Here is a 27,893-nt window from a genome sequence, read left to right on the forward strand (position 1 = left end):
ATCTACGCACTCCCCTCCTCTCACATTTTCCCTTTGCTTGTGGACTTCAGTGCACAACACAACAGCTGTCTGTGACCCGGCAAAAACAAACAAACATCATACCATAACCGATACACACAGCCTATATTGTTGTCACCATATTAGCTAACATCATAGTCAACATAGCTACTATAGTAACATTTTAGTAAACCCACAATCCAATCCATGGTGTAGAGTCATGCAGTACAGTGTACAGCAAGCAGTTTAGCAGTTACATCAGCAGGTCCCGTTGGCAATAAATTAATACAACCGAAAGCAAAGACTGTTGTATAGACTTAGCCAGCTAGCTAACATAAATGTCCTTCCTCTCTGTTTGACGCAGGTTGTTGAATAGGCTAAATTAACTGCATTAGCTAGCGTAAGTGAAAGTTAAAAAAAAAAAAATACTACAAAATGTTGCTGCTTCACCTTAATTTAAGAAATTTGTTAAAAATTTTCACCTATTGTCTTTCTCTTTCATTGAGTCACCTACTCAACACATTTTATGCACTGCAGTGCTAGTTAGCTGTAGCTTATCCTTTCAGTACTAGATTCATTCTCTGATCCTTTGATTGGATTCACAATAGGTTGGAGGACATCTTCCGGTAGTCGTCATAATTACTGTGTAAGTCTATGGAAGGGGGTGAGAACCATGATCCTCCTAGGTTTTGTGTTGAAGTCAATGTACCCAGAAGAGGATGGAAAATAAATGTCCTCCGACTACACCCTGGTGCTACCCTACAGAGTGCTGTTGAGGCTACTATAGCCCTTTATTGCAAAACAGTGTTTTAATCAGTTATTTGATGACGTGAATTTATTTTGTGTAGTTTTGTTTAAAAAGGATATTTTTTTGTGTTTCACTATTTTTATGAAGGTCCAGTTGTGTGTTTGCTAGGTGGATGTGATTGTGTTCACTACAGGCGCAACTACGACTTTCAATTCCTGACTCCCAACTTAATGCATAAGTCTGGCCACCTGGTGGGGCTGTACAAGTATGTGTTCCCACTACCCTGGCCATGGTGGGCTTCATCCATGCCCTGGGAGCCATCATGCCCCAGGCAGACATGCTTGGTCAGACTGGGAGACTGATGGCCATGGGGGCCCGGGCATCAATTTGTTCTAGCCAAGCTCTGTTGCTCTGTTAATCTGTCCTGTCCACAGCTACATCGTATCCAAGCTGGTGCCACTGCAGGTGGACTTTGTGTCCTACATGGATGACAATACGGGGAGGTGGGGGTCGGGCCCAGCCTGGCCTGGCTGTTCTTCACTGACTACCCCCTGTTCAAGAGGGTACTGTGGGGTCCTGTCACCGCCTACCAGTACAGTATCACCAGCCCAGGGCACGCCGCGCCATCTTCACCCAGCTTGAATGCATGTTCTAGCCCTTCAAGACCGCACAGGTGACATGTACTTCAGAAATATTCACACTAACCATGCAGGTAACTGACAAAATAAAGGAAACACTATCATAAAATGTATTAATAGGGCTTGGGCCACCACAAGTGAGAACAGCTTTAATGCACCGTGGCATAGATTCAACAAGTGTTTAGAATTCTATTGAAGGAATGCGACACCATTCTTCCACAAGAAATTCCATCATTTGGTGTTTTGTTGATGGTTTCTGTGTGAAAAGAAACATTTATAAATACGTTATTATTCCTTGCTGTCAGTCTGGTCTGGACTTTATCTTACATGTCCACCCCTTCAAGAGGATTCTGTCAAAACTAGCTGAAGGTAAAATGGTGGATGGTGAGATGAGTTCATCATGTTTATGAGTTTCAGCTTCTTCCCATAGGTAGATGAAATAGAGTTATGTAGGCTAGTAGCAACCCTCAGGGTTATTTAAGTATGTCAGAAAAGGGTTAGCCTATGGCAGTGGTTCTCAAACCTCTCCTCAGAGGATCTCAGCTGTTCCATGTATTTGATCTATTCCAAAGCTAGCACACCTGATTCAACTTGGCAACTAATCATCAAGCCGTTGAATTAGGTGAGCTAGTTCAGAGTTACAACAACATTGCGAAATGTCTGAGGGTCCCTGAGGAGAGGTTTGAAAACCACTGACCTATAGGACACTCCCCTACTCCGCTTTTTGTTCACTTCCTGATTTGTGAAGTTTCTTTACTCTGCTAATATGCTGGTCAGAGTCTATGTGTGCAGGACAGGCCTCATAGGGAAAAGTTAAAGTCCTCAAGGAATTAGAAAGTTTGACCTGAAAGAATGTCTCACTACAGCTTACAGATCCAGTTATTCCAAGAATGCATCCTGAAATCTAACATGGGGGAGCACCACAAGCACACTGTGGAGCGGCTCAGCCAGCCTCCCTTTCGGTTCTCAGCTGAAGGTATGGACCAGCTGGCTCCATGTGAACTTCTTTCCCAAAGCTGTGTCTTAACGTTTAGAAACATCAATGATACGGTTTTGGAAACCTTTGTATCTTAGCATTCATACCAACAAGAAATAATCTTTCTCGTTCATATGAAAAGTTAAGTTGCAAATGTTTCCAAAACCGTCGTGTTAGAGGCATATTTGTGTCGGGACATTTCACTCACAAGGCTGCAAGGGACGTCCAATGACCCAATGTAATGGAATTGGAGTCATGATAAGGGCTATCTGTGGGGTACCAAACTATGACCTGCATCTGACAGAGTTTCAGTTAACAGGGAGCAAAGTCCTTCTCACTCACTCAGACTACATTACAGACTGGGGTTACACAAAAACCTGTGTTCTTTGAGTTTAGAAGTTTTCCACACCAGCTAGCACAGGTAATAAACAGGTAGTATATACAGGCAAGACACAGGTTTCTTGATCCACTCACTGGACCAGGTGAGTACAATATATGGGTGACAGCCAACTGATTTTAGATTAGTTTGCATTGTTATTCAGGTTTATGAAATTATCTACATTTTCTGAGGTGTGATTCTGTTGGTAGAGTGAGTTGGACAGTTGTTGGTATAAGCTGCCAGTAGAAACAGAGGAACGATAACGGATCTGTGTGGTGATGCAATTGTGTCTCTGTAGGCTCAGTGGAAACTGAACTAGAGTGTCTGTCATCTGCCTTCTATAGTGTTGTCCTATGTCTCCCACCCTCTACAGACAGACGGACGGTATGTCTAAGCGTGTGTGTGATTGGGGCAGGTTCCTCAGGTCTGACCAGCATCAAGAGCTTTCTGACTGAGGTTCTAGAGACCACCTGTTTCAGTGCAGTTGTGACATCAGGGGGCTGTGGAACAGACTATCCACTCCCACAAAAATCAGCCTATGGCTGAATCTAGTTACTTACCCCTGGTCTAGATGATCCTCTCCGCCATTCAGGGCTGTGCGTGTAATACTGTATACTACAATTTGTATCAACATGCCCACAGACTGAGCATTTCAAGGTCAAAAAGAGGCTCAGGGAAATACATTTGTTTTAATGAAATAGGCCACAGTGATGTATTGGACATGCAGTGATTTAAAAATACAATTAGAAAGACTGCATGGGGGCTTTAACATGGTAAACATTTGTGCCACAACTAGTTTTAAACGCCAAACCAACTTTAAATGTGCAGACTGACTCAACGTACAGTGCATTCTGAAAGTATTCAGACCGCTTGACTTTTTCCACAATGACAGGTTTTTCGACATTTTTGCAAATGTATTAAAAAATAAACTGATATTACAATTTACATAAGTATTCAGACCCTTTACTCAGTACTTTGTTGAAGCACCTTAGGCAGCGATTACAGCCTCGAGTCTTAGGTATGACGCTACAAGCTTGGCACACCTGTATTTGGGGAGTTTCTCCCATTCTTCTCTGCAGATCCTCTCAAGCTTTGTCAGGTTGAATGGGGAGCGTCACTGCACAGCTATTTTCAGGTCTCTCCAGAAATGTTCAAGTCCGGGCTCTGGCTGGGCCTCTCAAGGACATTCAGAGACTTCTCCCGAAGCCACTCCTGCAAAAAAATATTTGATCCATTTTAGAATAAGGCTGTAACGCAACAAAATGTGGAAAAAGTCAAGGGGTCTGAATACTTTCCAAATGCATTGTACATTGCTTGTCAAAATGCTTTAGATACTATTGAAGGGGGGATAATTCTGTGTTAAAGGCGACAATTCAGATGAGTCATCAAGTTTCTGAAAATGTATTTAATGTCCCAACAGAGGCCTGATGCAATTTGCTAAGATGGCTGAGCCAAATGTCTCAAAGGCCCTATAGGCTCCAAGGCAAATGATTGTTCTGAGTCTCAGGGTTTATATAGTAATTTTGAATGACATGCAATATTACAGACTTTGGGTAATATGAGACTGATAAGTTTTAAAGGGAATATTCACAGAATGACATTGGATATAATGAGCTGGTGCCTGGAAGAGGCTCCATAAGCAACCACACAAAATTATAATTTTAAAAACAAGTGTGCATTACCTGGCTAGTGTCCAGTAGAGAAAGGCCCGCTAACAAGCCATTTTATTATCTGAGTGGAAAAATACAGCTTAAACAGAATGGAAAATTACAGGTTATACTGAACACGTCCTGATATGGCCTTATAAAGATCAATCAAGTGTGTCCTCAGCCAACCCTTCACTATCTATACATTTTGAACTATGACCATTACATTTGCATAAAAGCTCCATAGACTTCAAAGGCAACATTTGGATTTGCCACTGCTCTTGATCCGTTTCAGCCTACTTCAAGACTACAACGCAAAAGCACACACATTTACTTCAGGAAATGTCATTTTCTAGTTTATAATTGTGTTTTGTATTTATAAAAAATTTGTGTTTCTTATTCTACTCCCTTGATTGTAGTATCTGTGTCTAACATTTTTGTGTAATTGCTGCTGATCTTATCATGCAGTGCCCTCTTGAAAAAAAGACCTTGATCTCAATTGGACTCCCTGCTTAAATTGAATTAAACTATCCTTCATAACTGCCCACATGAAAAAATACTAAAGTTTACTATAGAATATTACAAGTGCTTACTATAGAATTCGGTTGTAAACTGTAATATACTGTAGCATACTATAGTAAATACTACAGTATTATCCATACAAAAAACACTGTAGTAAATAATACAGATGTCCAAAAATACATGTCAATATTAGTTATTTTTTTAATGTAGCCTCTATCCTCTAGTTTGTACTCTTGTAGGCTATATCCAGCCTTTTTCTCCTCTCTTGATTTGAGTCACTCGGTTGATTAATCAGCCACAGTTGACCAATCATAATTGTTCCACAGACACACGGCTAGTGAAATGAACCAATCAGCGCTGGTTTCAGTGACAAGGGGCTGGAAGAATTGGGGGGAGGGGTGGAAGAGAGAAAGATCTCTGGGGTTTGTAGCTTGGGCTCATTTCAACCCGTGTCCACTGGAATAGGGAGGTAAGCACAACTTCCACATCATCATCAATGTTTACTGTTTGAAAACGTTTTGTGTGTGTGTGTGTGTTGATCGATGACGTATCATAGCCTCGCGAATCCACCAGATCCCACAAGCGGACATTAAACGGGAACAGGCTGCATGTTTCATGCTTTTTATGAAAAAACATTTAACCAGAACAATGGGTGAGCAACTCTCCCTTTTACATTTTCTGGGGAAACAAAAGCACGGTATTTATATTGCAAATCTTCCTGAGACACTTATTACGTCAAAGACTGATAAAATATGTTCATGGATCTCTGTGTTCCTTATTCACTGAAGAGGCAGATACTTTGTTTCTAGAGGTTCTTATTGTTCAGTTTGAAGTCAGGTATTTTTGATTACATGTATAATTTTCTATTTATACCTTTCGGTGTTCTTCTGATCGACTCAAGCACTCTTAAATAGATGTAGGTCTCAAAGTGAATCATTGCTTGACAATGGTGTATGGATTAAAAAGCCTATTAGTTAAGTTCTAAAGAAACCGTGCCTTCAGAGACATGCAAATTACTATTTTTTTCAGTAAACATAGCCACTCCTGCAAGGTTAAAATAGGGTTTACATTCTCTCATCACCATCTCACTACTGCCCATCCCCCTATTCCGAGCCTATAGTCAAGGGGGCATAAACTTTTGCTCCTAGTTGGACATTTTGTGACCATCCCCTAGAAACAGTGGCACTAACCAATCAGAGGCACTGGTTTGGCTACGACCCTTAAAAGTAACATATTTGCGTAGCGCTTCCTTTTGCTCGATTTTTTAAAATGTTTAAAAAAAAAAAAACTTTTTTTTTTTTAACTAGGCAAGTCAATTTAAGAACAAATTCTTATTTACAATAAAGGCCTAACCCGGACGACGCTGGGCCAATTGTGTGCCGCCCTATGGGACTCCCATTCACGGCCGGTTATGATACAGCCCGGGATCGAATCCGGGTCGGTATAGGGATGCCTCTAGCACTGCGATGAAGTGCCTTAGACCACTGAGCCACTCAGGATTCTGATACCTCCCAAGTGGGAAACACAGGATCAGCAAGTTAGCAAGTCAGAAATGTCAGTTTCCTAGTTCTGACTAGCATGTGAACGTGGCATTAGTCATAGGTATTTGTAATATACTGTATTATTTTATGTTTATACCCTTCTGTGGCCTCCTGATTGACTCACTCATATGGGTAGTATAATTTTGTACATTTTATTTATTTTAAACTTTTTACATTGTCATAAAGAGCACATGCGCAACTTCATAACAAATGTTTTTCCATCTCCAGAGGCTAAATTAAGAAAAGGGAGGGGCAACAAAAACATTGTAAAAAAATGTCTAACCTTTCTATGTATGGGTAACAGGGTAACACTAATATTATCATTTTTAACATGGTTAACCTGTCTTGGGCAGGGGGTGGTATTTTCACCTCCGAATGAAAAGCGTGCCCAAATTAAACTGCCTGCTACTCAGACCCATAAGCTAGGAGATGCATATAATTAGTAGATTTGGATAGAAAACACTAAAGTTTCCAAAACTGTTAAAATAATGTTTGTGAGTATAACAGAACTGATATGGCAGGTGAAAATCCAACCAGGAAGTACTATTATTTTGAAAGGCTGTTTTTCCATTGAAAGCCTATCCACCATACAAAGACTTAGGACCCAGTTCACGATCTCTGTGGCTTCCTCAACATGTGACCAGTCTTTAGGCATTGTTTCAGGCTTTTACTCTGAAAAATGAGGGAGATACACCACTTTCAATGAGAGGACAGTGGAAATTTCCATCCATGAACCAAGCACATGATCGGGAGCGCACATTTCTTGTTTACCTTTTCCATTGACAAAGCTTTTGTCCGGTTGAAATATTATTTATTATTTATGACAAAAACAACCTGAGGATTGATTTTAAACATTGTTTGACATGTTTCTACTATCATTTATTGTACTTTTGACTTTTCGTCTTGGTGTTGAGAGCGCGCATTGTGCCTTTTGAGATTCCTGAACTAAATGCACCAACAAAACGGAGGTATTTGGACATAAAGATGAACTTTATCGAACAAAACAAACATTTGTTGTCTAACATGGAGAGCTGGAAGTCTATCTTTTATCAATGTTTATGATGAGTCTTTCTGTTATTTGATGTGGCTGCTCTTTCACCGGATGTTTGAGACAATGCATTTCTGAACTTAACACAACAATTTCAAATTAGGTTTTTGGACATAAAGATTAACTTTATCGAACAAAACACACATTTATTGTGTAACATGAAGTCCTGTTAGTGCCATCTGATGAAGATCAAAGTTTAGTTATTAATTTAATCGCTATTTCTGACTTGTGAGCCCTAGCCTTGGCTGGAAAATGGCTGTAAGGTCAGCACCTAGTCACAGAAAACCAAACATAATCGTTTGTTGAGCTTTCGCGGTAAAGCCTATTTGAAATCGGACACTGTGGCTGGATTTACAAGAAGTGTATCTTTAAAATGGTGTAACATACTTGTATGTTTAAGGAATTTTAATTATGGGATTTCTGTTTTGAATTTGGCGCCCTACAATTTCACTGGCTGTTGTCGAGGTGCTTGTACCAGAGAGGTTAAGTTAAAGCGTAGATGTACGTGATCCAGCTGTTAAATTGAGTGTAAAATAAAGGCACTCTTATTGTGGAACAACTCTTATCATGCTGTGTTACTGAGAGTTGAGCAGCTTTACAGCGATCGTTCCCATGCTCAATAGGATTTCCAAGAAATATGTGTTTTGGCTCTCTGCCATGTTCCGTTCTCTTTGGCTCACACCAACATTTTTGTTACCCTAGACCCTCCCTGTCCTTCTCTTCCCACTGGGCACAGAAGTAAATTCAATGTCTATTCCATTTTTCATTGAAATGACGTGGAAACATTTATTCAACCAGCGTGTGCCCAGTGGGTTTCTCTCTCTCGCACTCTTTATTTCCCCTCTCTGTCTTGGCTATGTATGTATGTATGCATGTATGTACTTTAAAATCATACAATGTGATCTTCTGGATTTTTGTTTTAGATTCCGTCTCTCACAGTTGAAGTGTACCTATGATATAAATTACAGACCTCTACATGCTTTGTAAGTAGGAAAACCTGCAAAATCGGCAATGTATCAAATACTTGTTCTCCCCACTGTATGTCGGTTAAGGGTTATAGGCCCCTTCTGAATCTTTCTTTTAAATAGTGCCTGAGCATGTGTTTACCTCAGCGTTTAAATTTTACATCAAGAGTTTGAGTAATTGTAAACTCAGCAAAAAAAGAAACGTTGTCTCACTGTCAACTGCGTTTATTTTCAACAAACTTAACATGTGTAAATATTTGTATGAACATAACACGATTCAACAACTGAGACATAAACTGAACAAGCTCCACAGACATGTGACTAACAGAAATGGAATAATGTGTCCCTGAACAAAGAGGGGTCAAAAGTAACAGTCAGTATCTGGTGTGGCCGCCAGCTGCATTAAGTACTGCAGCGCATCTCCTCCTCATGGACTGCACCAGATTTGCCAGTTCTTGCTGTTAGATGTTACCCACTCTTTCACCAAGGCACTTGCAAGTTCCCGGGCATTTCTGGGGGGAATAGCCCTAGCCCTCACCCTCCGATCCAACAGGTCCCAAATGTGCTCAATGGGATTGAGATCCGGGCTCTTTGCAACTTGTCACTGAAGAGCACTTTTTGCCAGTACTGTCTGGTCCAGCGACGGTGTGTTTGTGCCTATAGGCGACGTTGTTGCCGGTGATGTCTGGTGAGGACCTGCCTTACAACAGGCCTTTACATACAAGCCCTCAGTCCAGCCTCTCTCAGCCCATTGTGGACAGTCTGCGCACTGATGGAGGGATTGTGCGTTCCTGGTTGTTGTTGCCATCCTGTACTTGTCCCGCAGGTGTGATGTTCGGCTGTACCAATCCTGTGCATGTGTTGTTAAACATGGTGTGCCACTACGGGGGCGATCAGCTGTCCATTCTGTCTCCCTGTAGCGCTGTCTTCGGTGTCTCACAGTACGGACATTGCAACTTGTTGCCCTGGCCACATCTGCAGTCCTCATGCCTCCTTGCAGCATGCCTAACAGGCTGACTACACCACTTGTCGCGTGCGTGAGCGTTGAAAAATAAATGTCCATCTGTTATTCAGTTACTGCGCGCGCCAACGAGTGTCTGCGTTGCCTTGGGCTAAAATAGAAGTCAGTTCTATTTCTGACGCAGTTCGCGCTGCAAGTCCTACCTCTCCCATCTCCTCATTGGTTTATAGAAGCAGGTACCCATGTGCCATCTCCTCATTGGTTATACCCACGTGGGTGACTGAAGATGAAACAGGTCAGTGGCGGTAATGCAACTCATTTATGAAAGTTGCCAATTGCAATATAAAGTCAAGAGAAGAAAAAGGCTGGAAGGATGAGAGATGACTAGAAATGATTTGGTTGGCTGTTTTTTGTGTGGAATAATTGGTGGAGTAGAGGACCTTGTGCATTTCAGGTAAAATAACAACTCCATGTTTATATCCCAGGACAAATTAGCTAGCAACAGCAAGCTAGCTAAATAGTACAAATTTGCTGGCAAGTGCAAGCTAAATTGCTATAAATGTTTAATGCTTTTCGACCTGTCCTCAAATTAATATAATTGGTTCAGAGTTTTTGATATTTTAACTTGCGTGTCGTGATCGGGTTTGGTGTGGGGGGACAAAATACATTTATGCATGATGGCGCACGTGCGCAGCCGGTTTGGGATCCGTGTAAGGCACGTTCACACAGATGAGCAGGGACCCTGGGCATCTGTCTTTTGGTGTTTTTCAGAGCCAGTAGAAAGGCCTCTTTAGTGTCCTAAGTTTTCATAACTGCGACCTTAATTGCCTACTGTCTGTAAGCTGTTAGTGTCTTAGCGACCGTTGCACAAGTGCATGTTCATTAACTGTTTATGGTTCATTGAACAAGCATGGTAAACAGTGTTTAAACCCTTTACAATGAAGATCTGTGAAGTTATTTGGATTTTTGCGAAGATGTGAGAATGTTTTTAACTGTACCTACATGGGAATACAGTATTTGTACACAGCAAATTGGCAAGTGTTACCAAGTGATGATTTTTCAGTGTAACATTTCTAGAGTTGATTCAGGAGTTAAATTAAGTGGTGTAAAATAACCCCAGTGTAGGTGTTAATACCCAGAGTTGAGTGTGATTGGGTCATTGTTACTCTGTGTAGAGTAACACACTAAGAAATACTCAAACACCCATCATTATCATATTTCTGGAGGTTGATTTTGAATCATTTGTTTCAATATCTGTGCTTGACAGCTACATTGATGGATTCATTTAATGCTTCTCAAACAAACAATAACATGTTTCTAAACTATTCCTATCTGTGAGTAGTTGGATTTATTGCACCCTGTTACTGAGATGGTTGTTCCAGTTTAGATGGTTTAAGTAGTCTCATTTCTAAATCTTCCCTACCTTTGCAGTCATTTCAACTGCAGGTTGTGTGGGGCTTAAACGTTCCAATTGTTGGGTATCCTCACTCTGGAATTCCAATAAGAAAAAAAACATCACTTGCAAGTGAGCATAATGTGACTTGCATGTCTGATGTGGCCTGCAAACCAGAGGTTTTGACCAGTGTGTTCGGGTAAAACTAGACCGTCAAAGTTAGGCATTATGATATATGTAATGTATTATCATAAAGAGTTTTAAACTTCTTATGGCTGGGGGCAGTATTGAGTAGCTTGGCTGAATAAGGTGCCCAGAGTAAACTGCCTGCTACTCAGTCCCAGTTGCTAATATATGCATATTTGGATAGAAAACACTCTGAAGTTTCTAAAACTGTTTGAATGATGTCTGTGTATAACAGAACTCATATGGCCGGCAAAAACCTGAGAAAAAATCCAACCAGGAAGTGGGAAATCCGAGATGTTGATGTCAACAGTCTTCAGAACCTAGTTTGATGCTTCTACTGTAAAGTGGGGTGAATGAGAGGGGAATGAGTCAGAGGTCTGGCAGAATGCTTTGAGCTCGTGACACTCGTTCACGTGAGAGGTAGCTCGCGTTCCATTGCATTTCTACAGACAAAGGAGTTCTCCGGTTGGAACATTATTGAAGATTTATGTTAAAATCCTAAAGATTGATTCTATACATCGTTTGACATGTTTCTAAGGACTGTAATGGAACTTTTTGATATTTTGTCTGCTCCTAGTGAACGCGCTTCGTGACTTAGCACATTTTGTAAACAAATCCTAACAAAAGTAGCTATTTGGACATAAATGATGAACATTATCGAACAAAACAAACATTTATTGTGGAACTGCGATTTCTGGGAGTGCATTCTGATGAAGATCATCAAAGGTAAGTGAATATTTACAATGCTATTTCTGACTAATGTTGACTGCACAATATGGCGGATATCTTTTTGGCTTGTTTGGTCTCTGAGCACAGTACTCAGATTATAGCATGGTTTGCTTTTTCCGTAAAGCTTTTTTGAAATCTGACACAGCAGTTGCATTAAGGAGAAGTGTATCTAAAGTTCCATGCATAACACTTGTATTTTCATCAACATTTATAATGAGTATTTCTGTAAATTGGTGTGGCTCTCTGCAAAATCGACAGATGTTTTTGGAACTACTGAACATAACGTGCCAATGTATACGGTGATTTTAAAAAATATATAAATATGAACTTTATCGAACAAAACACATGTATTGTGTAACATGAAGTCCTATGGGTGTCATCTGATGATCATCAAAGGTTAGTGATTATCTCGATTTCTGATTTTTGTGACTCCTCTCTTTGGCTGGAAAAATGGCTATGTTTTTCTGTGACTTGGCTCTGACCTAACATAATCATTTGTGGGGCTTTTGCCGTAAAGCCTATTTGAAATTGGACACTGTGGTGGGATTAACAAGAAGTGTATCTTAAATGGTGTGAAATACTTCTATGTTTGAGGAATTTTAATTATGGGATTTCTGGTTTTGAATTTGGCGCCCTGCACTTTCACTGGCTGTTGTCATATCGATCCCGTTAGCGGGATCTCAGTCCTAAGAAGTTTTAATGACAATTCATTTAGGTTCTCACTTCGTGAAGGCCATTGAATGCAACAACCATGTCTCTGTCACCAACAAACACAGTAACTCTACAATTCACTCAAAGGTAAGTAAGTACCCTTGACTTGTGCGAGCCTGGAACAGCTCATATGAGCAGGAGCCGATCTCCTGTTTCTGTAGCGTGATGCACACATACACCCCCTTGGCACAGGGCCTTACCCCCCCCCCCCCCCAAATCTATCTATAGCTAAGTGCCAAGCAGAGGGTCCCATTTTTACTGTCTTTGGTATGACTCAGTCAAGGATGGAACTCTGAACCTTCCAATCTCAGGGCGGACGCTCTAACCACAAGGCCACCGAGATCACTCGAAAGGCACACTGGTAAATATGCAAATAAGGCTTTGCTCCCTTCATAGAGAGTTCAAGGAAGAACCTTTTTAGAGGATTAAAGCAAAGATTCCGATAACTAACCCTGATAAATGGGTTCTTCATAGAAAAAAGCCCTTTAAAGTATTCAGTAATATGTACTGAATTGCCCCTTACCGTCCCCTGCTCTCCCACTGCCTCACGCCCTCAAGGAGTGGAGACCAGGACAGGAGCTGTAAAAACGTTTAACTAAACCAAAGTTCACATCCACATAACTGCTGCTTCTCTCTGTAGATAGCATTTAGTTTGAGGTGTACATTCATTGTTGAAGGTTAAAGTGGGAGAATATATAGATTAATGTGAAGTTACAGTATAGACTGACTCAAACTCACAGTGCATTCGGAAAGTATTGAGGCTTTTTTTCCACAGTTTGTTATTTTACAGCCTTATTCAAAAATGGATTGAATTGTTTTTTTCCCCCTCATCAATCTACTACACACACTACTTAAAAACAGGTTTTTAGAAATGTTTGCAAATTTATATCACATTTACATAACTATTCAAACCCTTTACTCAGTACTTTGTTAAAGCAGCTTTGACAGCGATTACAGCCGAGTCTTCTTGGGTATGACGCTACAAGCTTGGCACCCCTGTATTTGGGGAGTTTCTCCCATTTTCTTCTCTGCAGATCCTCTCAAGCTCTGTCAGTTTGGATGGGGAGCGTTGGATCGGGTTCAAGTCCGGGCTCTGGCTGGGCCATTCAGAGACTTGTCCCGAAGCCACTCCTGCGTTGTCTTGGCTGTGTGCTCAGTGTCGTTGGCCTGTTGGAAGGAGAACCTTCCCCAGAGATCCTGAGCGCTCTGGAGCAGGTTTTCATCAAGGATCTCTCTGTACTTTGTTCCGGTCATCTTTGCCTCGATCCTGAGTATTTTCCCATCCCTGCTGCTAAAAAACATCCCGACAGCATGATGCTGCCACCACCATGCCTCATCGTAGGGATGGTGCCATCCTCCAGATGTGACGCTTGGTATTCAGGCTTAAGAGTTCAATCATGGTTTCATCAGACCAGAGAATATTGTTTCTCATGGTCTGAAATTCCTCTAGGGGCCTTTTGTAAACTCCAAGCAGGCTGTCATGTGCCTTTTACTGAGGAGTGACTTCCGTCTGGCCACTCTATCATAAAGGCCTGATTAGTGGAGTGCTGCATAGATGGTTGTCCTTCTGGAAGGTTCTCCCATCTCCACTGCAGAACTCTGGCGCTCTATCAGATTGACCATCATGTTCTTGGTCACCTCCCTGATCGGGGCCATTCTCCCCCGATTGCTCAGTTTGGCCGGGCGGACAGCTCTAGGAAGAGTCTTGGTGGTTCCAAATTCTTCCAATTAAGAATGATGAAGGCCACTGTGGAAACAGGGTGCACCTGAGCTCAATTTCGAGTCTCATAGCAAAGGGTCTGAAACTTATATAAATGTGATATTTCAGCGAATGTATAAAAACCTGTTTTTGCTTTGTCATTATGGGGTATTATGTGCAGATTGAGGAAAAAACAATTTGATCCATTTTAGAATAAGGCTAATGTAACAAAATGTAGAAAAAAGAGAAGGGGTCTGAATACTTTCTGAATGCGTTGTAAATAGCTGTGAGTTGCTAAGCCAATCATTGATTGACAATGGTGTTTGGATTTAAAATCCAATCAGTGAAGTTCTAAAGAAATAGTGCTTTCAGAGAAATGCAAAACATGGTTAAAATAACACCAACACGGTTCAAATAAAACAAATTAGAAAGAAAGCTTTGAATTCCCCATTTCACACCTCAGTCCACTTCCCATCCGCCCCACCAGAAGTCACTCCACTGCCCCACCAGGGCCTATGGTCAAGGGGTCATAAACTTTGTCTCTTAGCTGGACATTTTTCGTGACCATCCTCCAGAAACGGTGCCATTCCCACTAACCAATCAGAGGCACTGATCTGGTCTGGCAATGACCCTCTCCTGCATGTGCAGGGTTCCTAGTGTCCAGGGGTGTAGTGCTGCGGGAGTGTGGGCTAGTGGTGCTCCCTCACTTTTTCGGAGCTGGTAAAACTATTTTTGGAAAATGAATTTTGATAAATTCTAAATTATATTTAATTGCCAATAAAATCCCATGATGAATGGCAAACCAAATAAAAATGTATAGCAGCCTAACGGTAGGTAAGTGGCAGTGACTTTTCTCTGACAGTGGCGAGACTTATGAAGAACTGTAGGCTACAAGTTTGGCCAATAAGAATGTGGGGGAAAAATCTGCAGCTCGGCGGAGTGTGACAGGGTTTAAACAGATTAACTTTCTCACACCAACGGTATCTATGATCCAAATTCACTGTCTGCATTGATGTTCATACAACTCCACGGACCCCCTCTCGTGCAGTGAAACCCAGAACGATATGTGACACCATTCTGCCAAAGACCCCAAAACCAGAGTGGCCACTGAAAAGCCCAAGGAGCCTGACCGCCTCTGGAAGTTGCTGTAGCCCTGCTTGGGATATTTGCAGCAAAGTTAGTCACCAACGCTCTGGATAACATCCAAACAACATAACCAGCTTTGCTAGGGTAAGTAATGGTCAGAGTGGGGTGTTCTCTCATGTGTCTGGAAGTAGTTAGCAAGCTAGCCAATGTTGGCCAGTAAGCTTGGGTGTGGAAACAGAGCGAGAGGGGGGGCTCAGAAGCACCAAGGAACAATGCGCTGAACCACAAACTGAACTGAATCCCAAATTGACGGACCTCCACGTCTACAGACAGAAATAATGTTTGTGATTACTTAGAAATCTCAGTATGACTTTTTTTTTTACATGTCTTTGTTTATTACTGCCGAGGCCAGAACATTTGGATCAACCCTACTCATCGGCCAGTCCGGAGTGTGCGTTGAACTTCCCGAAAGCCAGACGTTGTCAGTTCGTAATTCAAAATCTGACAGCACAGTTGCAGTCACCAACGCTCTAGATGACATAACAGCCTAACCAGCTTTGCTAGGACGAGTAATGTTCTGTCATTTGTGTCTGGAAGTAGCTAGCAAGTTAGCTTGGGTGCTTGACTTCTGTTCGTACAGAACGCTCGGCTCAAACCCTTAGAGGTGGGCGGTGCTAAAGCTTAAGAGTGTGTGTGAACGATGCTGAATGATTGTAGAAGGCTCTTCAATAGTAGTACCAAAACCATTTTTTTTTTTTAAGTTTACAAGTTTATCAACTTTCAAACCTTTCCCATTGTTCCTCAACTGTAGTGTATGATATAGCATTTTGGAGCTCTTAATCTCTACTTTTATCCAATTTAAAAGACCGGTCCAAATGTTTCTAAATAAGACCGGTTTGGAGCCGGTCGGTCACATATGCTTTGATTGAAACAAAATACAAGAAAGACTAATAGTTTGTAATGCCATCTGCTCTAAATCGCTCACGAAAGAGTAATTCAAGAATAGCTAAATGCATATTCCCATCCATGAAACTGATTGAGATCAAATGAATGGCATGCAGATGCAGTTTGGACGTGACGTCATCATTCATGATAATGAATTTTGAAATGAAGTATGCCTAACTTGGTGTTTGAGGCTATTCAATAAGCTACATCTGTCGGTACAAACTTTGAGGAAATTATGACGTGATTTACACCACTGTCAGTCTTTCACCAGGTGAGTGTGATAATGTAAATTAGTTGTAGTTATTCCAATGGTACAAACCTCTCTCTCTCTGTCTCTGTGTGTGTAGTTCCATCATAATGGTGCGTACAGTAGCAGTGATCGGGGCAGGTCCCTCAGGTCTGACCAGCATCAAGAGCTGTCTGGATGAGGGTCTGGAGCCCACCTGCTTTGAGAGCAGTGAAGACATCGGAGGGCTGTGGAGGTTTAAGGTGAGTGGACTGGGTGAGGAACCTGATGCCTGATCAACACTAATCTACTCTGTGTGTGTGCATATGTACGTGTGTGTGTTGAGTGTGTACCTATATGGAGTTTTGGGATTGCCCACTACTGCTGGAGATTTCAATATCCAATATAAATGACACTGGCTCTGTTTCAATATCTAAAGTGTATGCATCATAGATTACCCAGGCTTTGTTCCAATATCTAATGCATTGGACACATTATAAGGGGTATCTTCACCTTATGATGCCCCGCTCACTTGACCCAGTTCCTGGGTTTCCACTAGTTATCACACCCAAAAAGAAAACATGAATGAAAACAAATGTGCTTTCTGGTCATAATTTAAGTTTACGGTTAGGCTAAAGGTTAGCAGTGTGGTTAGTGTTACGGCGGTTAGGTTTAAAATAAAATTTTAAGAAGAGAGATTGTAGAAATATGCAGGGTTTATGACTTTGTCATTGTGATAACTAGTGATGACACGTTCCTGATCGAACGTGATTGTTTTTCAACTTCCAGCCCATTCACAAACAAGCAAAACTTCATTAAATATTAATTAAATTGGTCAAAACTTGCACAGAATTTGAAAGATGTGTTTATTCTTTGTTTAGGAAAATGATTGAAAAAATGTGAGCGTTTGTTTTAACGTAATATAAGCACTCGGAAGCTGACGTTAGTTAGCATTCTCATAGAGAATGATTGACGGTGATAGCTAGTTAGCATATTAGACTGTATCAAATGGTCGTTATACTTAGAGGCTGTATCCTAATCAAAGATCAATGTGGCAATGTTAGACACAGAATATCAATGAAGACTAAAACCATGTTCAAAATGTTTTCTGTGTAGATAACATTACGATATTTGCAATATTTTGTCACAAAGCTAGCTAGCTAACACCGCCAGTCATTCTCTATGAGAATACTAATGCTAAATAATGTCAGCTTCCGAGTGCTTATACTATGTGAAAACAAACCTTTATATTTTTTAAATAATTTTCCTTGACATAGAATTAACATTAATCAATAGTTTTGACAAAGGTAATTCATATTTAACAAAGTTTTGTTTGTTTGTTAATGGGCCGTAAGGAGGATAACAGTCGTAACAATTTGGATGCGCCCTTCAAATCAAACTTTGTCACATGCGCAGAATACAACAAGTGTTGACCTTACCGTGAACTGCTTACTTACAAGCCCTTAACCAACAGTGCAGTTCAAGAAGAGTTAAGAAAATATTTACCAAATAAACTTGCCAGGTGTTATAAGTTGTGTGTCTATTGGAGCATATCCTTAGTCGGTGTCCCTGTCCTTTAGGAGCATCCAGACCCAGGCAGGGCCAACATCTACCAGTCAGTCATCATCAACAGCTCCAAGGAAATGATGTCATACAGCGACTTCCCTCCTCCAGCTCACCTTCCCAACAACATGCACCACTCCCAGCTGCTGATCTACCTACGACTTTACGCTGAGACCTTTGACCTCTTCAAGCACATCGTCTTCCAGGTCAGGGGGCATGAAGGAAGGAAGTTTATGTTTATTCAGTCACATCTTATGTTATGATCCCTTTCAATGGTAAATAATGATTAATTTTGCGGTGTGTGCGTGCATGTCTGCCTGTCTACCTGTGTGTGTCAGACCACTGTGGTGAGTGTGCGACAGAGGCCAGATTTCCCAGTGTCGGGCCAGTGGGAGGTGGAGACAGAGAGGACAGAAGGTCAGAGGGAGTCTCAGGTCTTTGATGCTGTGATGGTCTGCACCGGTCACTTTACACAACCACACCTGCCTCTCAAAGACTTCCCAGGTAACTGTCAACTCTGTCGCTATCATAGTCCCCGGTGACATTGTGTATTGTCCATTTTATATGCTACTATCACTGGAGATATATAGACTCACATCCTTCTTACATACATCATGTGTATATCCCAGTCATAGCCCTCACAACTTATAATTTGAATAATATGCTCGATTTATCATCATTAATCAATTACCATGATAGTGTATCATTATTTATCATTTGTTTTTCTTATCCACCCAGGTATAGAGGAGTTTGAGGGCAGGTACTTACATAGTTGGGAATATCGCAGTGCTGAGGGGCTGCAGGGGAAGAGGGTGGTGGTGGTCGGGATCGGGAATTCTGGAGGTGACATCGCTGTGGATGCCAGCAGAGTAGCGGAGCAGGTGAGTGGGAAATCATCTGATTCTTCTGGAAGTATTTCTCTGCAAAACTCCTAGCTATCATGAACAGGAAGAGACTAAGCAATCTCTAGCACCATTCGTTCTCGCTGTCGGTTTCCCACAGTTCCACCATAATTTGCAAATAAATTCATTAAAAATCCTACAATGTATCAGCTAAAAACAAGAAGCAGCAGTTCCAGTGTGCATACAATCACCAACACTGGACAATTGAAGAGTTGAAAAACATTGCCTGGTCTGACGAATCCCGGTTCCTGTTGCATCACGCTGATGGCAGAGTCAGGATTTGGCGTAAACAGCATGAGTCGATGGACCCAGCCTGCCTGGAAATACAATTTTAAAGTTTAGTACGGATAGTCCTTCTACGTCTTTCCCTTTTTGTAAGTTTGTTAATTTTAACCCGGGATCGCTTACCTTGTCGTGTACATTTTAGAAACCCACTATGCATTATTTTCCCCCAATAGCCAGAAGGGGGAGACAAGGGAAGCATTTGAACAACATTACCTTCAGAAAGTGTCCATGCCCCTTGACTTATCCCACATTTTTGGGGTGTTACAGCCTAAATTCAAAATGGATTAAATATATGTTTTTTTCTCACCAATCTACACACAATACCCCATAATGACAAAAGGAACCATGGTTACAATTTCTCTCTGCACTTTTATTGAAATGTCTTTCTGGGTAAGTCTCTTAAGAGCTTTCCACACCTGGATTGTGTGACATTTGACCATTTATTATTTAAAACATTCTTCCAGCTCTGTTGAATTGATTGTTGATCATTACTAGACAACCATTTTCAGGTCTTGACATAGATTTTCAAGTAGATTTAAGTCAAAGCTGTAACTCTGAAATTTAGGAACCTTCAATGTTTTCTTGGTAAGCAACTCCAGTGTATATTTGGCCTTGTGTTTTAAGTTATTGTTGTGCTGAAAGGTGAATTCATCTCGCAGGGTTGTGTGGAAAGCAGACCGAACTAGGTTTTTCTCTAGAATTTTGACTCTGCTTAGCTCCATTCAATTTCTGCTTTATCCTGGAAAAACTCCCCAATCCTTAACTATTGCAAGCATACCCATAACATGATGCAACCACCACTATGCTTGAAAATATGGAGAGTGGTACTCAGCAATGTGTTGTATTGGATTTGCCCCAAACATAACACTTTGTATTCAGGACAAAAAGTGAATTGCTTTTCCACATTTCTTGCACTATTACTTTAGTGCCTTGTTGCAAACAGGATGCATGGTTTGAAATATGTTTTATTTTGTACAGGCTTCCTTTACATTCTGTCAATTAGGTTAGTATTGTGGAGTAACAATGTTTTCTTCTATCACAGCCATTTAAAATTGAACTGTTTTAAATTCACTATTGGCCTCCTGGTGAAATCCCTGTGCGGTTTCTTTGCATTTTACATTTACAATTTAGTCATTTAGCAGACACTCTTATCCAGAGTGACTTACAGTTAGTGCATTCATCTTCAGATATCTAGGTGGGACAACCACATATCACAGGCATAGAAAGTACATTTTTCCTCTGTGGCTGTCAGTAGAGTCAGCGCTAGAAGGGGTCGAGGTGAGGAGGAGGATTATTTAACATACTTTTTGAAGAGGTAAGGTTTCAGATGTTTTCGGAAGATGGTCAGGGACTCTGCTGTTCTAGCTTCAGGGGGAGGCTGGTTCCACCATTGGGGTGGGACTGGGATGAGCGGGAACTGCCCTCCCATAGGGATGGGAGGGTCAATAGACTAGAGGTGGCAGAACGGAGTGCTCGGGTTGGGGTGTAGGGTTAGAGCAACCTTCCCCTCTTGCTGTTCCATAGGTGAGCTCCATGGTCTTGTAGTGGATGCAAGCTTCAACTGTAAGCCAGTGGAATGTGCAGAGGAGCTGAGTGACATGATAGAACTTGGGAAGGTTGAAAACCAGGCTGGCTGCTGCGTTCTGGATAAGTTACAGGGGTTTGATGGCACAAGCAGGGAGCCCAGCCAACAGCGAGTTGCAGTATTTCAGACGGAAGAGTACAAGTGTCTGGATTAGGACCAGTGCCGCTTCCTGTGTGAGGAAAGGTTGTACTCTATGGATATTGTAGAGAATGACCTGCAGGAGCGGGTCGTTGCTTTTGATGTTTGCAGAGAACGACAGGGTCACGCCAAGATTCTTTGCACTATGGGAGTGCGACACACTTTTCAACCATGATGGGGAGATCTTTGAGTAGGAAGGCCTTTGCTGGGAGGAAGAGCAGTTCAGTCTTGCTGAGCTTGAGGTGTTGGGCCGACATCATCCAAGTTGAGATATCTGCCAGGCACGGAGGTATGCGTGCTAACACCTGGGTGCCAGAAGGGGGAAGGAAAAAGTAGTTGAGTGTCATCCGCATAGCAATGATAGGAGATACCATGACAGAGCCGAGTGAGGATATGACGGAACCGAGTGACTTGGTGTGTAGAGAGAAGAGGAGAGGGCCTAGAACAGAGCCCCGGAGGACACAAGTAGTGAGTGTATGTGGTGCAGACGTAGATCCTCTCCACGTCACCTGGTAGGAGTGGCCTGCTAGGTAGGATGCAATCCAAGAGTGTGCAGAGCCTGAGAGGGTGGAGAGGAGGATCTGATAGTTCACGGTGTCAAAGGCAGCAGATAGATCTAGGAGGATGAGAACAGAGGAGAGTCAGCTTTGGCAGAGCAGAGAGCCTCTGACACAGAGAAGAACAGTCTTGGTTGAGTGAACCGTCTTGAAGCCCTGACTGGTTAGGGTCAAGAACGTTGTGAGGCATTGGAAAACCTCTGGTCTTTGTGATTGAATCTGTGGTTGAAATTCACTGCTTGACTGAGGGACCTTACAAATAATTGTATGTGTGGGGTACAAAGATAAGTTAGTGTTTAACATGATTTTTAAATGACTATTGCACACACAATGAGTTCATGCAACTTATTAAGCAACTTTTTACTCCTGAACTTATTTAAGCTTGCCATAACAAAGGGATTGAATACTTATTGACTCGAGACATTTCAGCTTTTTATTTAATTAGAATTTCCACTTTGACATTATGGGGTATTGTGTGTAGGCCAGTGACAACCGCTCAATGTAATACATTTTAAATTCAGGCTGTAACAACAAAATGTGGAAAAAGTCAGGGGGTGTGAATACTTTCTGCACAGAAATTCATCAGTGGCAATTAACGCAACTGGGATGTTAGTCTATCTACTGAGGTCGTATTGACTTGATTGTTCTGTTGAAGTTTCTAGAAATGGTTTTATCTATGGAAGGAAATATATTTATTCCTAAATATTAAAATGGAAAACTATTGTGATTCCACTAGTAGAGATGGAGTCCTCCATCGGGGTCTTAAGAGGCAGTAGGGCAGATTTGGTTAGATTTATTTTATAACTTGAGATGGTGCTGAATCTGTCTATGATCTTCAAAGCGTTTGGGAGGTATTGAGATACTTTATCTAAACAATGTAAGATATCGTCGGTGTATAATGAGGCCACCTCTGACAAAGATCATTAACCCTTCCTCTCCTGGTCTACAGGTGTACCTCAGCACACGGAAGGGGGCATGGGTGGTCAGCAGGGTGGGGGCAGGGGGCTTGCCAGGTGACCTGGTGGGCACTTCACGATTGGACAAGCTGCTGCAGAAGCTCTTCCCCTCCTGGATTACCTGGATGATGGAGAAGAATCTGAACCAGAGCTTTGACCACAGACTGTACGGCCTACAGCCAAAACACGGGTATGCTCTATACATATCTGACTGACTGGCTAGCTGGCTAGCTGGCTGGCTGGCTGACCGATCCATCTATTTCAGGTTCTTTGCCCAGATCCCGGTGGTGAATGATGACCTGCCTGGTCGAATCATCTCTGGGCGTGTTCTGATCAAACCTAACATCAGGGAGATCAGAGGCTCCAGTGTGGCGTTTGAGGACGGCAGTGTTGTGGACAAGGTACAGACACACACACACACACACACACACACACACACACAACGGATGTGAAACGGCTAGCTTAGTTAGCGGTGGTGCGCGCTAAATAGCGTTTCCATCGGTGACGTCACTTGCTCTGAGACCTTGAAGTAGTAGTTCCCCTTGCTCTGCAAGGGCCGCGGCTTTTGTGGAGCGATGGGTAACGATGCTTCGTGGGTGTCAGTTGTTGATGTGTGCAGAGGGTCCCTGGTTCGCGCCCGGGTATGGGCGAGGGGACGGTCTAAAGTTATACTGTTACACACACACACACACACACACACTCTCACCTCCTCCCTTCTCACCTCCCCTCTACCCTACCTTACCTCACCTTCCTAGGTGGATGTTGTGGTGTTTGCCACCGGCTACAACTATGACTTTCCCTTCCTGCCTTCGGGTCTGCTGGCTAATAGCAGTCACCGCCTGTCTCTGTACCGTAATGTGTTCCCCCCTGGGCTTGCCCGGCCCAGTCTGGCTGTAGTGGGCTTCGTCTGTAACCTGGGAGCCATCAACCCTCTGGCTGAGATGCAGGCCCGCTGGGCCACCCGGGTCTTTAAAGGTAAAAACTAACTAACTCATTAACTCCCCTTTTCCTGAATTGTCCAGCTCTGTGTCTGAAGTTGTTGGGTAGACTAGTGTATTTGAATGCGAGTGATTTGAAGCTTTGAGGTTGTTGTCATTATTAATGTGTGAATACATAATTTCTTGCTCCAGGGTTACTAACTCTGCCCTCTGAAGAAGCCATGCTGCAGGACATAAAGAGAGACACCAGCACCTTGCAAAACAGGTGGGACAACAACCATGCGTTATTACACTCCCATCATTATTTTGCTAATAGGTAACAAACTATTCACCTGTGTACATCTCCCTCTCCCTCCAGGTTTGCCTGTTTGGAGCGTCACCCTCTCCAGGTGGACCATATCCCCTACCTGGACTCCATGGCAGAGGAGTTAGGGGTTCGACCCAACCTCCTAGGGCTGCTGCTGAGGGAGCCTGGTGTGGGACTTCGTGTGCTGCTGGGGCCCTGCACTCCGTACCAGTACCGTCTGAGAGGGCCAGGGCAGTGGGACGGGGCCCGTCAGGCTATCCTCACCCAGTGGGAGCGAGTAGCCCAACCATTCAGGACCAGGATGGCTGCACAACCAGAGAGCAGAACCAGAGCCTCCTGTAGTCTGAGACTGACATTGACCCTGTCTGGCGCTGTTCTCCTACTAACCCTCTATACTAGACACAGTCTCTCATCACTCCTCTCACATCCCACAGGCCTCCTCTATAAGCTGTACAGTCCATCTGAGACCATGTGGGGGTGGAAATGAACACTATGGGTCTATTGCAACCACTGTTGGCCACCATTTTATCTCCAGGTGATCTCTGGTTAAACCATCAATACACGTTAACATCACCCGTACAGCTGATCTCAATTGCTTCCAAATTTGCCGCTCCCAGAGCTACGTGTGAGGTTGGTGTTAAGTTAGTCCTGTTTTCTCCCAACATGTTCACACTCTGCAGGGTATTATCTTTGGTAGAAATAAAACCTGGTAATCGGCTGACTAAGGGGTGATTTGACTATTTGATAATCATTCAGTACAACTACAATAGTCATTTATTGTATAAGACCGCAATTATACTGTGGCAATATAGGTTATATGAAGGGGAAACTCATGTTGGTGCACTCATTACTTATTAATTTACAAATGTAATTCATGAATTATTACTTGTGTAATTAAGTATGGCTAAAATATCCCTAAACTGTTCACATCTAAAATGTGTAACAAAATCAAGCCAATCATGATTGAGTTAATATAATCTGTATTAAATTATAGTCTAATCAAGGACACAAAGATGACACAAATTATATTCTAGTTATATTGGTATGTTTATATGAATATATAATACTTTATTCTTTAGGGCTGTAAGAGTTATTCAGTTAACTCAAATTACGTTTTTGTCATTTTAGTGCTCACATTTTATTTTTATCGTGGTTAATCGAATTGTCTAAAAGCGCACAAAATACACTGAAAACAATCTATACAGCTAAAAACAACAATGCGATGTCAAAACAAGATGAAATTGAGGTTAAAGAAAGTGTGCTTTATCAATCTACCCGATTTTGCTAACCGTTACTTTTGAATAAAACATCTTAAATCACAGCTTAATTTGAGCAATTTCTGAATTTTCCATTAATCGTGATTAATCACAGGAAATCTTGCGATTAACTCAATTACATGTTTTTATAGTTTGGCAGCCCTAATATTCTTACAATATGCATTTTACATTATTTACCAGCCTTCTGATTAGGAATGATCCTTATAGTTTGAGACTTCGTTGGTGGAGGGGGGGGGGGGGGGGGGAATAGATGCAGATGTTTGGTATCAGACTTGTTTGACACGGTAACAACACGAGATCAACTGATCTGTGGGTTTATTCTTGTGGGTTTTTGGTTGAAAGCAAGTTTGTCTTAACACTTAGGTGCATGTAATTTCCCATTTAGTAGCATCAAGTGCTAACACACAACTGCGTGTTAAGTTCTGTCTGTTGGTTGCAATGGGCCCATAAGAGCAGGGGGTAGGCTAAGTGTGTGAAAGACAACTACTGTAGACTAAGACCACTGTGCTGTCTTATTAGAGAAAATGTACAAGAGAATGCAATAAAGCAAGGCTATCAAACCCTGTTTCTGGAGAGCTGCCCTCGTATGTTTTCGCACCAACCCCAGTTGTAACTAACCTGATGCTGCGTTCATGACCAAGTGGGAAGGTGGTAATATTTACCACAAACAACTGGGAAGAATCCAGTTGAATGGCCCTCCAACTGGTAATTAGTATTGGGAAACTTGTATCATTACTGTGCTCTGAGTTTCCCACTTGCACCTCTGACATCACTGTCAACAAAAAGACTACAAGCCTGGCAGCATCTTCAGCAGTTGTTGTTCATGGTAAGAACTAAATACAAATTGTTGATACAAAATTCATTCTGTTATTTTTTTTTATTTAGAAAGTGAAAGCAGCTCTGCATATACTTTTTATGGGCAGAAACTGACTGTTTTGCTCAATCACAAGCCTTCTAAAGACATACATGTTTATTTCCCAGTTCAAAGCGTAAATGTACCCACCTCATATTTACGACTTTACAACGGGTAATTACCACCTTCCCACTTGGTTATGAAAGCAGCATGGTTCAGTTTATCAACCAGCTAATTAAATCTGGTGTGCTACATTAAAAGTTGGAGTGAAAACCTACAGGATGGTAGCCCTCCATGAACAGGGATATGCCCTGCAATAGAACTTTCCTTGGCCCCTGCAAGTAAAGTAGGCCTGGCAGGAGTTGAAAATAAGTATTTGTCAATGAATGGAGATGATTTTATATGAATATTTTATAATCTATTAAATAGTTTGATTAATACAGTTATTGAAACGCATTGAAATGCATTGATTGGGGCAGTTTGTTGAATGAATTACCGAGACACATTACCCACCAGCTTTTATCAATTGGCCTACATTAAAATGTTTGTTACTGCGTATGTTACTGTAACTATAGACTCCCAGTCTTTGGCTAACGCTGGTTGGCATTGGCTTGTGAAACTACCTCTAACTTCCTTCACACTGCATGTAGAGCTATAAACATGGTATTTATAAGTTCATCTGACTCTTGAGAAGGTAGAAAAACAGCTTAAAGTGTGACTACCATTTAAAAAGCAACAAATCCCTTCAAAACTTCCTATGTGGCATCGATATGAGTCAAACATTTATTCTAGTGTCAAAATTGACTATAAAGTGTAAATAGGATAATTTTTCATAGTCAATCTCATCTAAAATGGAGTTTGGAACATCTGTTTGTGTCAAATGAAGGTTGGGTTTTGATTTGATGTCCATTTGCCCACTAACATGGGGTGAACAGCTGTAGTGATTACTCTCTATCGAATAGCATAGACAGTGAGAAAGACCTACCCAGTGTCACACATTTTTTACTTGAGAAATACTGCACCAAAACACCTTAAATGTAAAAGTATGCAAATAAAACATCCTCTACAAAAACATACATTAATTACAGATTTCTTGAGTCATCTTAGATTCATTCTGGGGATTTTGAGGAAGTGAAATAGGCTTCCATGTCTGTAGTTTCTCATGGGGGACAATCATTATTAACCAATGCGGAATCGGCCAGGAAACAACTCCAAGACTGAAATCTTGTTTTTCTAATGAGCAACAGAAAAACGCACATGCCAATCTGCGTGTTCAATGGCTCTTGCATTCCCAAAATCCCTGATTGCAGTATCCCTTTTAATAAAGAGGAGGCAAGTTCAAATAAAGACAGACAGGCCGCCTCAGTCAGTCCACCCTATACGCGCCATGCAAGTGGTGTCTGGAGAAGTGGGTATACTGTAATTTTGCTTAACATTTCCCAAACGGCCTGCCCGGCAAAGGAAAGGAGCCCCGTGTGGGAAAATTATACGAGAAACAGTAACATGTACTCTGAATGACCTAAAATTATAAATATCATATTGGTTTTTCACAGTCAGGCCAACCCAAACAGTACTGTACATGTAGACTAATAGTAGGCCTATTGAACTAGATAAGAGTCATAAATTCACAGGTTTCTTTTTCTTCTTCAGGTTTTTGCTCTCAAAGTCACACTTTTAATAGAACATTCAATTAATAGAACTATGCTTAAACCACATCAGGAGACCACTTTTGAGGTCTTGGATAAATAAATATATATATATTTATGTAGTTACCGTTTAATTCAAGTACACAGGCAGCTAGCACTGTTCTTTGGTTACCTCTCTTTCTGTGAATCAAATTAAATGTTATTGGTCACATACACATGGTTAGCAGATGTTATTGCGAGGGTAGCGAAATGCTTGTACATTTTGTAAGAAATTTTACATTAAAAAACAAAATACTGCAACGTTTCCTAAGGACTAGAAGCGGGGCAGCTAAACAAATGTATATTTAGGGTTCTGATGGGGTAGGACAGTTGGCTTTATAAATGATATAATTCAAGAATCAATGGTTACATTGATACCTACATGGACATATTACCTTGAATAACCTGTGCCCCCACACATTGACTCTGAACAGGTATCCCCTGTATATAG

General features: G+C 41.7%; 1 protein-coding gene across 4 annotated transcripts; it reads left to right on the top strand.

The window, feature by feature from the left end:
* Positions 1-2,719: 2,719 nt before the first annotated feature.
* On the top strand, positions 2,720-26,829 carry LOC139409322 (flavin-containing monooxygenase 5-like). 4 transcript variants are annotated; one of them, XM_071154285.1, is made up of 10 exons: positions 2,720-2,841; positions 16,518-16,659; positions 17,977-18,165; positions 18,298-18,463; positions 18,698-18,840; positions 22,376-22,572; positions 22,648-22,783; positions 23,138-23,357; positions 23,513-23,585; positions 23,679-26,829. In XM_071154285.1, exons 2-10 carry the CDS (start codon positions 16,528-16,530, stop codon positions 24,112-24,114), a joined length of 1,692 nt encoding a protein of 563 aa, XP_071010386.1. In that variant the 5' UTR covers positions 2,720-2,841; positions 16,518-16,527; the 3' UTR covers positions 24,115-26,829. The 4 variants fall into 4 exon arrangements, with proteins under 4 accessions (XP_071010386.1, XP_071010385.1, XP_071010383.1 ...); XM_071154284.1 differs by lacking the exon at positions 2,720-2,841 and adding an exon at positions 5,288-5,375; XM_071154282.1 differs by lacking the exon at positions 2,720-2,841 and adding an exon at positions 5,398-5,558.
* Positions 26,830-27,893: the final 1,064 nt, after the last annotated feature.

This window comes from Oncorhynchus clarkii, chromosome 5 (assembly GCF_045791955.1).
Source record: "Oncorhynchus clarkii lewisi isolate Uvic-CL-2024 chromosome 5, UVic_Ocla_1.0, whole genome shotgun sequence".
NCBI classification, from domain to species: domain Eukaryota; kingdom Metazoa; phylum Chordata; class Actinopteri; order Salmoniformes; family Salmonidae; genus Oncorhynchus; species Oncorhynchus clarkii.